Source organism: Heptranchias perlo, chromosome 17, assembly GCF_035084215.1.
Source record: "Heptranchias perlo isolate sHepPer1 chromosome 17, sHepPer1.hap1, whole genome shotgun sequence".
NCBI lineage: Eukaryota > Metazoa > Chordata > Chondrichthyes > Hexanchiformes > Hexanchidae > Heptranchias > Heptranchias perlo.
The window spans coordinates 49519986-49535927 of NC_090341.1; the positions used below are offsets into that span (position 1 = coordinate 49519986).

The window sequence follows — 15942 nt, forward strand, 5'->3', positions numbered from 1 at the left end:
AATAAGTCGCACTTCCCTGCTCTTTCCCCATAGCCCTGCAGAATTTTTCCTTTTCGAGTATATATCCAATTCCTTTTGAAAGTTACTGTTGAATCTGCCTATCTCCTTTACTCCTCCTGCTCTTTTTCCAAAGTTTAAGTAACTCACCCTTTAGCACGCCCCGTAAAAATTCCAACTGTCTATTGACTTCGCAAGTCTTACAGGGACTTCCTCACCAACACTCCACCACCCTTTCAGGCAGTGCATTGCAGATCAGAACAACTCGCTGCATGAAAAAAAGTTTCATTTCCCCTCTGGTTCTTTTGCCAATTACCTTAAATCTGTGTCCTCGAGTTGCTGATCCTCCTGCCAGTGGAAACAGTTTCTCCTTATTTACTCTATCAAAATCTTTCATAAAGGGTTTTTTAAATTTATAACGTGGACTGTCCTTGTTGCTGCTGCTATTATAAATGAGACTGTCCTGTGCTTGATTCCTGGCCTGTGCTCTGTAAGTTGATCTCAGCCAGGGAAGCAGTTGGGGTCTTACAACTGGCCTTGGTGCCGCTGGACCAGAGAGGGCAAAATTGGCCAGGGCTCCAGCTCCTGATGGTTATCCTGTGACCCTGCTGTAAAGTGCTTCAATGTTGGACGAGGACAGCATGAAGCCCTACTGTGATGCCCACCACCTTAAAGAAAGCTGCCGACACTAACGGTCTGGGTTCACATGGAAATGTGGTACGGTAGCGTAGTGGTTATGTTACTGGGCTAGTAATCCAGAGGCCTGGACTAAAATCCAGAGTCACGAGTTCAAATCCCGCCACGGCGGCTGGCGAATTTAAATTCAATTAATTAAATAAAAATCTGGAATTAAAATACTAGTATCAGTAATGATGGCCATGAAACTACCAGATTGTCGTAAAAACCCATCTGGTTCACTAATGTCCTTTAGGGAAGGAAACCTGCCGTCCTCACCCGGTCTGGCCTATATGTGACTCCAGACCCACAGCAATGTGGTTGATTCTTAATTGCCCTCTGAAATGGCAGAGCAAGCCACTCAGTTGTAAAAATCTCGCTAGGGATGGGCAATAAATGCCGGCCTTGCCAGCAACGCCCACATCCCGTGAAAAAATTAAAAAAATAATAGCCACTTGAGTGAAGTACCAGACGGCAGCTGGTGCCTTTAGCATCTTACTCCAGAAAGGAGAGGAGGGGAGAAAAATTGGAACGGATCAAAAAAAACCTTTTATTTTCTGTGTGTTGCAGAGCTGGACCATGTGGACATCTTTCTTCATTACTAGGGCAACACATACTAAAGTGGAGTGAGCCATGCGATTTATAGGACCCTATAATAAAGTGGAGTGAGCCATGCGATTTATAGGACCCTATAATAAAGTGGAATGAGCCATGCGATTTATAGGACCCTATAATAAAGTGGAGTGAGCCATGCGATTTATAGGACCCTCTAATAAAATGGAGCGAGCCATGTGATTTATAGGGCCCTATATGGGACCCTTAAATCCAGGATGCAAAATATCCTTGATTTAAATATTTTTAACTATCCAAAGCACAGCAAGGCTATTACGGGGTGGCATCTTAAGGTCAGATTGTGCAAGATGCAGCAAGTGTAATGAGGTGAACAACAAGCCTCATAGTAGGTTTTGTTGGAAAGAAAATATAATGCTGTTTATCTGATTCCAGTTTCTTGTTGGTCCTCAGCTGTGATTCGTGTGCCGGTTGTGGTACAAAACCTTGCGGAATGTGCAAACAAAGCGGACAACTATTGGTGTACATCCAGCTGACAATTAAGTGGTAAGCTCAGTATCTTCATAATATAGAGGAGTGCTGTTAGATAGCAAGGTTGAGGAGTGTGGGGATTGAGTCTTTCATATTAGAACACTGTTCTGAAGCACTGTCTCCTCATCTCCTGAGAGTTGGGTTTGAACCCATTTCAGTTAAAAGGAAGACACCAGGGGGGTAATTTTAACCCCCAAGAACGGGTGGGTTGGGGCCGGGTGGGCAGTAACAATAGTTTGTTTTTGGAGCCGGGCAACAAAAACCCGGAAGGTCCGTCCCCACTTAAAGTCTGCAGGCCAACATTTAAAGGGGCAACGTATCTCATTGCGATAGTTGAGGCACTTAATTTTTTATGTATTAGAAATGTCAAACGAATTTTACCTTATCTGTTCGGGTTTCTCATTATTTCCGATTCCAGTCAGGTGAAAGCAAACGAGAAGGGCTGGATCCATGAGATGAGTCCGTTTTATTGCACTGCTTGTGGGCCAGGAGAAGTTTCATCCAGACCCAACTAGCTCACCTGGTGTGATCGGTCCCCTGTGATCAGCTGCCCCCACCCCAGATCTTCTCCAAGGTCCACCCGATGTCGTCCACAGCCCCCAACCTCTCTTTCCACCCCCCCCCCCCCCCCCCCCGCTGCCTCCGATTCCATCCACGGCCCATGATCTCTCCCTCCCTTCCCCCTCTCCGATTCGTGGCTCCTTTCCTTTCTGACAGGCACGGGAAACCTGGAAGCACAAATACTTACCTTGAGTTGAGTTGCGATCGCAGATTGGGACGCACTCGCTTGACTTCTGGGTTCCCCACACGAACATCTACACACGCTCTGGGTTCCTGGCTCCGAGCTAAAATCATGCCCCAAGACTTTGAAAATTCACTGCTTATACCTATAATGTAAGGGGATAGCATTCTCACCCCAGTTTCCAAGGGTATGGGTCCATAAAACTGCCCCTTAATTGGCAAATCTCACTCTGAGAGACCACAAGGATGGCTGATATAAGAAATGGGAGTATTACATTCCTAGCAGTCCTGATGTTGGGATTAAAACCAAGCTCCATTTAGTGAAGAAACACTTTGTTATGCCCCTAACAAAAACTATTTTATTTTTCTGGGATCGCCCGAGGCCAACGCAGGATCCTAACGATGGGGAAATAAGGACAAACTCTGTTTTGGAGATGAAGGAATCGATAAGCTTGCATGCACCTGTCATTAGAGGTCAGGAAGAAGGAAGTTGTCAGTGGCAGTTTATGGTGTTGAACAGGAGTTTGAGTTTTCCTTTCACTCAAACGATTCTGGAGTAGAAAGGATTTGGGTACAGAGAAGAGATATTACTCAAGGTGGTCAAGTCATATTTAGCAGTGGACAGACCTGCACCATGAGTGTTGCAAGTCTGCAACCCTTAGATTTAAGGATGCAAAGGTAGGTCTAGCAGGGGGAGCGGTGGAGGTAGGGGGCAGTGAAGGGTCTGATGAGGATGAGGCCATGGAAAGCTGAAGAAAGGGAGCTGTGTTGAATAGATTGACAGAGCTGGCAATGTGGAGGACCAAAAGCAGGGATCTTTGGAGTTAGGGAGCTAGGAGTAGTTTTCTTCCAGGGACGGGGTTGATGAAGGAAGGATTGGAGGTAGATGGGGAGGTGTGGATGTTGAAGGAAACAAAATGATCAGAGATGGAATCGTTGATATTGGAGCCCTCTGACATGATGAGACCTTGTGAGGGGGAGATTGAGGGGGCGAAGGAGCTAATCTCAACGGGTGAGGTTCAATGAGGACAGGAGGTGGAGAATTGTGAGAAAAAAGGCCAGGAGGAATTACGGTGTAATTGCTTGGTGCAAAGGTTGAGTGTGGAAAACAGGAAGGAGTTTTGGTAAGGGAGTCCCTGCAAGATTTGAGAGGTCAGTAGACAGTTGGGATTTTTATGGGAGGGATGCTAAAGGATGAGTTGCTTAAACTTTTGAAAAAGAGCAGGAGGAATAAAGGGGATAGGCTAAGAAGGGGCCCTGTCTGTCTGCACACTGATTGCCTTGGCAACGGGCAGTTGAAAAAACTGTCTGTACTCACCAAGCATTGTTCTGTGAATTATAAATGCGATTTCATTTCGAGGACTTCATTTCACATCGTTCACCTGAGGAAGGGGGAAGCCTCCGAAAGCTTGTGAATTTAAAATAAAATTGCTGGACTATAACTTGGTGTTGTAAAATTGTTTACAATTGTCAACCCCAGTCCATCACCGGCATCTCCACATCCAGTAGAGGGAGTCTAGGTCTGGAGGTAATTTTGTGATTCATTCAGTAAATTCCTGGCTGGAGGCAGAAGATCAGATTTGGAACATGGGGCTGATAACAGGTCCACTGCACGTCAGACAAATGGTGCACATTGGAGGCAGGGTGCTGACATCACCCGATAATGTGAGGTCAGTTACGTATCCTAACTCCGCTCTGGCACCCAACACATGATGTACTGGGGACACGTTGAGAACACGCCACGATCATGGACAGGGCTTCTTGCACCAGCGACTCTTAAAGGGCTGTGGGCTGCCCATAAAGTTGGGCCTTTATTTTGCTGAAGAAATGGCTGGGGGAGGATGGTCCCTTTCACAGATCAGGCGTTGGAGGCACTGCTGCAGGAGGTCTTGCAGCAAAGTGTATGGAGGAGGGGTCCACCCAACAATAGAGTGTGGCATTTTTGAGCAGGCCACCCTTGAAACACCCATTTCAAATGGATGCTAAGTGTCTCTTTAGGCCACATTATGGGGCTTCACCCTAATCTACATAAAATCTGAAGTGTTAATGAACTTTGCACATAATGTGTGTACAGGCTCGAAGCGTTGAAAATACCTCTGGGTAACTCTTGCATGCGCAGTGCATATGGGGTGCTGAGTAGGCCTCAGGCTTCAACGCCCAATGATGTGGGGCCCCAGTAGTCTCCAAAGTGGGGTGGTGCTTTGAGAACATCCAATCACACTTTTGACTCCACGGGTGCTACGGTAGTGAGCTAAATAGAAATAAAGATAAACGGAGTGATATTGTATAAGGAGTGGTTTCTATTCAAACCCAACACACACACACACACACAGGCGTTGGCATCCTTTTACAAAGGAGAGAGGCTAAAACGTGAGACGTAGCAACACTGACCGAGGCCCGGAAACAGCTTGACTTCCTGTTGTGGGTGGTGTACAGCACAAGAGACCACTGTTAGCAATAATAGTGCTCTATTACAATCCAGACCCACTTAAGGACGAGATACTTTACTGGTGCTTCAAGCACAAAGTATGAAGTGATCTATCTCCATTTAAAGTGGGTTTGCTAAGACTGATTTTCTGCTACACTGTATCGAAAGAATTTAAATTAACTTCTCTTTCTCCAATCAGGAAAAATTACATATCTGAACAAGTAGCTGATCAGCAAAGTGGGCTTCCTGTAGATTGTTACAGCAAAGTTACTGGACAGAACGTCTGCACTGATGAACAAGTCAGGGTAAGAAAGAGAATTCTGTTTAAAAACCCCACTTCATTAAAGGTATCATTGGGCAAACTTAATCCAGTTGCTAGTGGGCACGGCCAGCTACACATTACTGAGTGAGATTGCCAATGGGATCGGGGGGGGCCTGGAGTCGCGGGGGTCGGGATGAAGTGCGGGGGCCTGGAGTCACGGGGGTCGGGATGAAGTGCGGGGACCTGGAGTCACGGGGGTCGGGATGAAGTGCGGGGGCCTGGAGTCACGGGGGTCGGGATGAAGTGCGGGGGCCTGGAGTCGCGGGGGTCGGGATGAAGTTGATGGGCCTGGAGTCACGGGGGTCGGGATGAAGTTGATGGGTCTGGAGTCACGGGGGTCGGGATGAAGTTGATGGGCCTGGAGTCACGGGGGTCGGGATGAAGTGCGGGGGCCTGGAGTCGTGGGGGTCAGGATGAAGTTGATGGGCCTGGAGTCACGGGGGTCGGGATGAAGTTGATGGGCCTGGAGTCACGGGGGTCGGGATGAAGTTGATGGGCCTGGAGTCACGGGGGTCGGGATGAAGTTGATGGGCCTGGAGTCACGGGGGTCGGGATGAAGTCGTGGGGCCTGGAGTCACGGGGGTCGGGATGAAGTTGATGGGCCTGGAGTCACGGGGGTCGGGATGAAGTCGTGGGGCCTGGAGTCACGGGGGTCGGGATGAAGTTGATGGGCCTGGAGTCACGGGGGTCGGGATGAAGTTGATGGGCCTGGAGTCACGGGGGTCGGGATGAAGTTGATGGGCCTGGAGTCACGGGGGTCGGGATGAAGTGCGGGGGCCTGGAGTCACGGGGGTCGGGATGAAGTTGATGGGCCTGGAGTCACGGGGGTCGGGATGAAGTCGTGGGGCCTGGAGTCACGGGGGTCGGGATGAAGTCGTGGGGCCTGGAGTCACGGGGGTCGGGATGAAGTCGATGGGCCTGGAGTCACGGGGGTCGGGATGAAGTCGTGGGGCCTGGAGTCACGGGGGTCGGGATGAAGTGCGGGGGCCTGGAGTCACGGGGGTCGGGATGAAGTTGATGGGCCTGGAGTCACGGGGGTCGGGATGAAGTTGATGGGCCTGGAGTCACGGGGGTCGGGATGAAGTCGTGGGGCCTGGAGTCGCGGGGGTCGGGATGAAGTCGTGGGGCCTGGAGTCGCGGGGGTCGGGATGAAGTCGTGGGGCCTGGAGTCACGGGGGTCGGGATGAAGTCGTGGGGCCTGGAGTCGCGGGGGTCGGGATGAAGTTGATGGGCCTGGAGTCACGGGGGTCGGGATGAAGTTGATGGGCCTGGAGTCACGGGGGTCGGGATGAAGTCGATGGGCCTGGAGTCATGGGGGCTGGGGGTGGGATCAAGTAAGTCAGTGAAAAACACCTCCAGATAAAATGTCTTCACATAGACTTTGCGGAACACCACTGCCCTGGAAGGCCATGGATGCAGAATCAATTGAGGCGTTTAAAAGGGTGGTAGATAATTACTTGGGAATGGTGGGTATTAAGGGTTAGGGAGAAAGGATGGGGAATTGGCATTAAAAAGAAAGCGATTCCATGCCCAATAAAATGGCGGCATTGGCTCAAAGGGACACAGTGGCCTATTCCAGTTGCTATGCACAAGGACTCGGGGTAAGGGAGACGACTGAGGTCATTGCTGGGATTTGGAGCTAGAAGAAGAGGGGACATTTCCCATGGTTTTAAAAAAAAGTTGGGGGGGGGCAACACATCCCCCTCTTCCTCCCACTAGTTGCAGATATGTTCATTAAGATCATTACTGAGGAAGTCATGAAACTGCTGAACAGTCAAATGGAAAAGTAAGTATTTTACTCCAAGTCAGTCTAGGTGTTACTGAGCGGAGTGAAGGGGGAGGCACTGAAATATCACCACAGCAATAGGCCTAAGAGCAGCTCATTGATCCACATTGTCAGTCAGAAATGGATTACGCTGCATACTGTGGGGGAAGGGAGAGGAGAAAGACAGAACAAAAGAAAGCAAATGAAACTGTTGATAGCTAGTTCGCAAATTGTTGGCCACTGTATCCAATTTTAAAAGCAATTGGCCTCGATTGGGAATGGAGAAAGTTCTGAAGGGCAATGAAAGGACCGGAGAGGCGAGGCTTACTTTTTAGGGAGTTCAGGATGTAGATTTCCCAGCCAATAGCATATTTTCCTGTGCTGGATGACATGGGGGCAGCCTAGCAATGAGGAAGACTCAATTGGAGGGTGCCAATGCAGGCCAGAAACATGAGATTTGTTTTCTGAAACACCAGAAGAAATTTTCTGCTCAGATTATTCTATGAAACGGGAGAGTAGTTTGAACAAAATGGTTCCTCCCTCAGGAACTTCCTTCCCCTTTAACACAGAGATCCACAGCTGTGTTCTTCAAACACCAGCAAACTATCCTTTCCTTGTGTTTTTGGTCACATTTTTGATGGTGCCATATGTTTTTTGCATGTTGATATTTAACGAAGATTATTAACAATATACTTTGCCATTCACACAATTACAAATTACATTGTACAGCAAACTTAGTCCCCTTAGAAACTTAGAATTAGTCCCCACATCTGTTCAGCTTGGCAGTGGTTCTGTTGTGTTTTCGTGTTTCCAGAAGTGAATTTCACTGCATTCAGGTCTCTACTTTCATTAAAGGGTTAAAACAGTCCCAGAACTTTCACCCTATCAGAATATCTGCCCTGATAAACCAAACACTGTTTCTCTACATTCAATGCAGAGTGGTAAATGGTGCGTACTGCAGCACTCTGTAAAGAAGGGGGTGATTTACTGGACCAATGGGCATGATTGTGAAAGGTGCTGTATGAATACAAGTTTGTCTTTTCTTTTGTTCTTTTCTCTGATAACTGATACTGATAACATCAGTAATTTTAAGAGGGAATTGGGCAAGAAAATCAATCGAGTGATACAGGTAGTGAATTGTGTATTCTGTTTTTGAATTATTGGCTTGACCTTCTGGACTGAAATTGACTTTAAGTTCCTATCTTTTTGGTTTGTCAACCTAGGTCTATCCTATAATAGGATTTCCAGACTCTCAGGTTGATCAAGCCTCCCAGAGGGCCATCCAGGAGCACCAGGTCCAGTTGGCGAGTACCTCCCGCATAATCCAACAGGTGAGTTTCAAGTTATACCTGGAACCTGCAGTATCCCATCGCGTGTCTCTCTGGCACCGATTCACTCTGTCTGCAGATGTGAAGATGTTTTTGTTTTGTGGGACTTTAATGGAGAGATTCTCCCATTCTGTGTGTAATCACAGGTGATCTGACCCTGTTTTGGCTCGATAACTGGGAGCTGAATCATAGAATGGTTGCGGCATGGAAGAAGGCCATTCAGCCCGTCGAGCCCGTGCTGGCTCTCTGCAAGAGCAATTCAGCCAGTTCCACTCCCCCGCTCTTTCCCCATAGCCCTGCAAATTTTTTCCCTTCAAGTACTTATCAAACTCTCTTTTGAAAGCTGCGATTGAATCTGCCTCCACCAGTGCATTCCAGATCATAACCACTCGCTGCATAAAGTTTTTCTTCATGTCATCTTCAGTTCTTTTGCCAATCACCTTAAATCTGTGTCCCCTGGCTCTCAACCCTTCCGCCAATGGGAACAGTTTCTCTCTATCTACTCTGTCTAGACCCTTCATGATTTTGAACACTTTTATCAAATCTCCTCTCAACCTTCTCTGCTCTAAGGAGAACAACCCCAGCTTCTCAAGTCTAACCACGTAACTGAAGTCCCTCATCCCTGGAACCATTCTAGTAAATCTTTTCTGCACCCTCTCTAAGGCCTTCACATCCTTCCTAAAATGCGGTGCCCAGAATTGGACACAATACTCCAGTTGTGGCCGAACCAGTGTTTTATAAAGGTTCATCATAACCTCCTTGCTTTTGTACTCTATGCCTCTATTTATAAAGCCCAGGATTCCGTATGCTTTTTCAACCGCTTTCTCAACCTGCCCTGCCACCTTCAATGACTTGTGCTCATATACCCCCAGGTCTCTCTGTTCCTGCACCCCTTTTAGAATTGTACCCTTTAGTTTAAATTGCCTCTCCTTGTTCTTCCTACCAAAATGTATCACTTTGCATTTTGCTGCGTTAAATTTCATCTGCCATGTGTCCGCCCATGCCACCAGCCTGTCTATATCCTCTTGAAGTCTATCACTATCCTCCTCACTGTTCACTACACTTCCATGTTTTGTGTCATCTGCAAATTTTGAAATTGTGCCCTGTGCTCCCAAGTCCAAGTCATTAATATATATCAAGAAAAGCAGCAGGCCCAGTACCGACCCCTGGAGAACACCACTGTATCCCTCCCTCCAGTCCGAAAAACAACTGTTCACCACTACTCTCTGTTTCCTGTCACTTTGCCATTTCGTATTCATGCTGCCACTGCCCCCTTTTATTGACTGTATTTTGTTACTTTAGTACATTAAAAATCTTACGTCTGTATGCACTTTCTGTCAACAAAACCTCACATTTTTGTCACATTGTGTGTGAACTTTTCCCTTATAAATTCTGATGTCCACATTTATAATGGGAATCGCCTATGTAATTACACCCTCCTGTCAAATGGTGGCCCTGGCTTTGCATCTGCCAGCTCCTCAGCCTTTACCACAGAGAAACTCATGCCTTCCATCCAATGCTACTACTCTGCTTCCCAAATTGCCCTAAGTCTTGCTATTTAATTATAAATAATAAAATCAAAGTATTAGATAGAATTGAGAGAATATATGACTTCTAAATGGGAATTGAATTCTCCCCTGCCCTCTAACTCCACTTCATCTGCAGACTACACTTGGATCTTGATTCCCTATTTGCAACACCATGGGAAGTTGCTTAGTAAATAATATTTTGCATGCACTGATCTGTTGATATGCACCCTGACTTGGTTCAGTGTTGGTGTTGAAATCACTGTCATGTCAATTTTTTTCCCCAAAAGTAACGCACACAGGAAATTTGGCCTCTGGTCTAATGTCAGACTCCAATCAGGAAACTCATGAAATTTGACTAAATTGCACTTTTTCCCTTTTTGGCAGCGTCAGACGATTGAGTTCATTCCCGTCACTCAAGTGTACTACGAGTGGAAAGGAAAAGAATACAATTACTTTGCGTATGGTGCCGAGAACAAAGTGTACGCCCCAGACTATCCCGCCAAGTGCTGCTGCTGCACCATTCTGTAACCGTGCCAATGGGAGATTGCTGCTACTCCCTAAAGTGTGTCCGCTCAAAACCTAAGATGCACAACCTTGCCACTCACTTGCTTAAATCCCAGATCAAACTCAACACATTCCTGGTGAGCTAATTCTGCCAAAACTGCCTAATCTGTTCCTCGTCAACAGATCGTTTAATAAGATAGTGGACAAATCTCCAAGTCTCTCAATAGCTCAGTGGTTAAATGCCCCATCTGGTGAGTCCTAGATCAGGATTGCTCCTGGTTCATTCGATGGTCTGTGCTGAGTTTGCTGATCTCAGCCAGGGTGGTACAACTGGGCTAAGGAGGGAGGTGGGGAGGGGGCCAGAGAGAGAATCTCTCCAATAACTACTCACTCTCATTACACAATAGGGCGAATTTTCCAAGGCTCCAACCCCAGTATGGAATCTCCCTAGACAGAAGGTTGGATTGCAAAATTGGCCCTGTAGTGTTAAAACCCTAATTCCAGTCCAGTGAGGCTTTACAATCGGAGCCTTGCAAGATAACACCTCGTAAGTCACTGGAAAAAATATAACTGACCCTCAGGGGAATCTACATCTAGGATCATGATTGTGATACCTCGTTATACTGCCATGTGCTGGCACTATGAGCAGGGCACATTGACCCTCCGCTCCGCTGACTTGTGCCTCGTGGGTGTGTGACATACAGTCTGCCCTCATTTATGCTGACATCCTGAGAGAAAGGAGGTACCCCATCAAACATCACAAACAAGTCTGCCAATAATCACGTCACAGAGAGGGCAAATCTGCTGGTAATTCTGTCACAGGGCAAATCTGCTGGTAATTCTGTCATAGAGAGGGCAAATCTGCTAGCAATCATATCACAGAAGGGAGATTTGAGTTTTATGAAAAGGACATGAAAACAGTAGAGTTTGGCCCAGAAATTGCTTTCCAAATAACGTTGAGCCTAACGGCACTCACCTTTATTAGTGGCCAAATCAAAGAGCAAGTTCCGGCGACCGCACATGCTCAGTCAAATGCAGAAATACGGAACTTGCTCTTCATGGTTCACCGGCGATATGACAGCTTCACCTTAAAGGGACCTCACCGGCTGCAAACAATAGACCAGCGGCAACTTGCTCTCCTGCCCAGCTGGAAACTAACTAATATCACCATAAAACAAGCATGCTCAGTTTAAGTCTAAACTAAGTTTTAACAGTGTGGTAAGTCTTAATGACTGCCAGACAACCTCTCTGGCACTAAAAATTAACTTTTAAAAATGTGGAGTCTCATTACTCCTGATTTTAATAGTTTTTGGACTTTTTTTTAATTTAAGTTTTAAAAAATTGTAACATTTTTGTTTTACTTTTTCCTTCTGTCTCTTTTATCTCAGACTTTTAATCTTATCCTCTCTTTATTTCTCTTTCTCTGTCATTTTATACCTTATCGGGCACATCCGTGTTTTTAGTCTGTATTGTTTGTCTATGAACTGCACTTCCTGGCTCTCACAGCATGGCTTGCTTCAAGCTGATTAGTTGAGGGGACATAGAGATCCTTTCACTACTCACACAGCCCGGGAAAGAACGCTACTGCTTTTTGAAGTCGCAGTTCAAGGAAGTTGCTGCCAAAGAGAACGCAGTAACTTAGTGGGTGAATTTAAATCTAATGAGCGTCCAGCACTGCTGGTTCACTGCTCGGAGCAATTTATGGGCCAATGTATTTTCACGCAACTTTTATGAGGGTTGATACTGGAATTTGCGCATTTCCATATGTAATATTCTATCATCATAACTGAGTTTGTCGAGAAGAAAAAAGTTCACGAGAACTACTAAAGGAAAGGGAGATGCGACACGTACAGATACACATGTAGACCAAGAGAGAGGCACCCACAGAACAAGAGAGAGACACAGATAGACAGAGTCACACACAGACCAAGCGAGAAAGAGACACAGACAGACAGAGACAGTAAAGGCAAGAGGATATAGTTGGGACCAATGAGGGAGATGTTGATCTGTTGTGGTTTTGAAATCAATTTTCACTGGATTATTGGAGTCCAGGCATTACACTTCACACTGTCTGTATTTTCTAGATTTTTGTTTCACTTAAATAACTATTTGGACAGAAATACCAATTAATCTTTTGCCCGTAAACTCACAGCTCATCAAGTTTCGACTAAAACGTTCCCTGCATTTTTACGTTATCTTATTAAAGAAAGCTATGAACTTTATAAATATTTTAAGAAGCTTTTTCTTTTTCTCAAACAAGTACAGTTTATAATCCAAGCTGTGAACCTCTTCAGAGTTTGTTTTTAAATACTAATGTGACAGTTGAGAACCCACATCCTGAACTCTATTTTCTGCACATAACACCAATTGAAAAAAACAAACTGACTTATCTGAAACCTGATATATAAGTCAATGCAATACAGAAATTGGGCTTTTGTACTGCCAAAGTACCACTGGCTTTGTTACTTATTTAAGTAACTTATTTAAGTAACATTTACCTGAGGAAGGAGAAAATCTCCGAAAGCTTGTGAATTTAAAATAAAATTGCTGGACTATAACTTGGTGTTGTAAAATTGTTTACAATTGTCAACCCCAGTCCATCACCGGCATCTCCACTTATTTAAGTGGGGAGGATCCAACTTTTCTCAAATAAACTGCACATTGCATATTGTTCATATTGGTGTGGCTGTTCGTTTAATTTCATACTAAAGTTCAAACAAAATTAATGGTGAAGTTTTAGACTAAAATAATCCAAAAGCAAATTGCTCTGCTGTTTTATTATTGTATATAAATTAATCTACTGGTGACCTACACAACCAATACCATGTGATTTTAAAGCGACTTTTTGTTTTATTATTAACTTTACTCCAGTGAAACAGTGATGGGACCGATGATGGGTTTGACTGCAGTGTGGGAGCGTCCAGACTGCATTAATGTATTTACAGGGGGAGGGTGGGGAGTCAGAGACAGAGACGAGCAAAAGATGAAATGCAGACATAGAATCATAGACTTACCAAACACTTGTGAATTTGATGATGCCCCCCTATACCCCGGGCCAGAAGATTTCCACTTCACATACTATATAGAGAAGTATAAAATTGACCTAGGATGTAGACTTGTAAGGTACAGGTGGTGCTTCACGCGAGTGTTTGGTCCCACACTTGGATGCAAAATTCAAATTGGGCAGGTGGGCCAAATGACTTTCACAATCTCTCCTAGCACAGGTACTCCCTGTGAATGGGCCCCAAGTCCTGATCCTTCTCACTAATGATCCATCTCACTAATGATCCACACACTGAGTGGCCATCAGCCAGGATAAATGATGTAATTCCAGATTGCACCCTTGATAATAAAGGGAGGGGGGGCAGCTGCTCCCTCCCCTCCTCCTGAGTCAGTGTCTCCAATTCTGAGGCAGTTTGATGAAACACAGCCCCCCTTTTCTTAAAACAAAAAACTTGTATGGAGATTTGGGTGAGGTACAACCTTCATCAGTGAATGAGCCGAGATCTAGAGGCCAAATGTGTACCACAATTGAATATAATAGCACCGAGTACAGACGCTGTCATTGAGAGATGCTTGTTAAGTGTAGCCAATGTTCTGTGTGTTTGATTACTTGTGAAGAGTACGTATAGTTAAAAAGAATTCAGTGTTGCCACTAAATTTCGCACTATGTCCATTTGAACTGTGAAAAACACCCAGCTGTACAATTACAGATTTGGTCCTTCCAAACTGAGGTTGTGCTTGGGAGAGATTATTTTGAGCTGTACTACACTGCAGTGGATGATTATGATATTAGGAGTGCTTTGAGGAGATGAGTTAAGAAGCATATTGGCTAAAGTGCACTTTTTCAAAAAGCTCATTGATACCAATATCCCTAATGACAACACTGCAATCTGTATATAAATCTCGAGCTTTTTAAGCAGGATATATTTACCCTGTGGTGTCTCTAACGTATTATTATAATTGTAAAGTTGAGATGGGGCAGTGACTCGGGTGTGAATGGGACAAATTGATTTTACATTTTGTTATCCACACTGTATAGTGAGGTTTTTATATATAATCCTTTAAACACAGTTAGATGTATCTCTTTTAAAGTCTGTCACATTTTAATTGTAATAAATCCTGATTGTGTAATTCTCTAATTTTATGTATCTTGGAATATTCTGTAAAAGGGACCAATTTCACTTCATTAAAAAGTTTTCTGATGGTTTTTTTTCTTGAGTGTTTGTAGGAAAAGCATAATCCCCTCTACCCTCATATCTTTTTTTCACCCCTGCAGTTTCTATGACATATTAAATTTGCTATGAATGTCACGCATTCCTTATTTGGAGAAAACATTCTGCCATGCCTCTAGATGGCGTCTTGATAAGATGTTCCCATTAGAGAGCTACATGACAAATCGTCGAGCAGAAATTGATAGCCAAGTTCCGCACCCATGAGGACGGCCTCAACCGGGATCTTGGGTTCATGTCATGCTACACGTAACCCCACCAGCGAACAAAAGCTATCTGTTTTTAATATAACGGGTCATTTGCTGGCTTTCTCTGCCTTCCGGATGTTTCTGCCTCTCTCCGTTATTTTTTCTGTTTGTTTTTTTTTTGTTGACTGTATATTCGGGGGCTCTGTAGGTAACACCTCTGTCTGAACACTGTGATTGCCTTGGCAATGGGCAGTTGCAAAGACTATCTGTAATCACCATGTATTGTTCTGTGATTTATAAATGCGTAGGCTTCGAGGAGTTCCTGACATTTACCTGAGGAAGGAGGAAGCCTCCGAAAGCTTGTAAATTTCAAATAAAATCGTTGGACTATAACTTGGTGTTGTAAAATTGTTTACACATGTAACACAGTCATACCTGCAGCTGCACACTCCTCCCACAAGATGGAGCTTGATACCTATACCTACAGCATCACTAATTCATACTGAGGGAAATTCACTTCATCGTGATCCTTTGAGAGCAGTGCCACTGAGAAGTTGACTACTTCTTCTTTGTCAGGCTTAAAGGCGGTAGCTGTCCTCTGGTACTACAGCTGAGGGGCCGTTCTCCATCTGTGAGCCTACAGTTAGCAGCAGGCTGTTCAAACGAGTTTGGGGATGTGAGCAACACTGGCAAGGCCACATTTATTAGTGGTGAACTGCCCTGTCCTGCATGCTGTTGAGTTGTCCTGGACGGTAGCACTCTCACCTCCAAGTCAGAAGATCATGAGCTCAACTCCCACTCCAGAGACTTGAGCACATAATCTAAGCTGACACTCCAGTGCAGTACTGAGGGAATGCTGCACTGTCGGAGTTGCCATCTTTTGGATGAGACATTAAAATGAGGTCTGCCCTCTCAGGTGGATGTAAAAGATCCCATGGCTCTTTTTGAAGAAGAGCAGGAGAGTTCTGCCCGACCAATATTTATCCCTCAAACAACATCATTAAAACAGATTATCTGGTCATTGCTGTTTGTGGGATCTTGCTGTGCGCAAAGTGCCTGCCGTGATTCCCTACACTACAATAGGGACTACACTTCGGAAAGTATTTCATCGACTGTAAAGCACTCTGGGGTG

General features: G+C 45.2%; 1 protein-coding gene across 2 annotated transcripts in view; it reads left to right on the plus strand.

Moving 5' to 3' along the window:
• The window catches only part of LOC137334292 (protein SSUH2 homolog), a 52047-nt gene extending 36844 nt beyond the window's left edge, over positions 1 to 15203 (plus strand). Inside the window, exons 10-13 of one of the 2 annotated variants that reach the window (XM_067998966.1) lie at positions 1696 to 1788; positions 5142 to 5247; positions 8253 to 8360; positions 14670 to 15203. In XM_067998966.1, the coding sequence (XP_067855067.1) occupies positions 1696 to 1788; positions 5142 to 5247; positions 8253 to 8360; positions 14670 to 14678 (316 nt within the window). In that variant the 3' untranslated portion in view covers positions 14679 to 15203. Of the gene's footprint in view, positions 1 to 1695; positions 1789 to 5141; positions 5248 to 8252; positions 8361 to 10270 lie in introns of both variants that reach the window. The other variant, XM_067998965.1, reaches the window with a different exon arrangement.
• Positions 15204 to 15942: the final 739 nt, after the last annotated feature.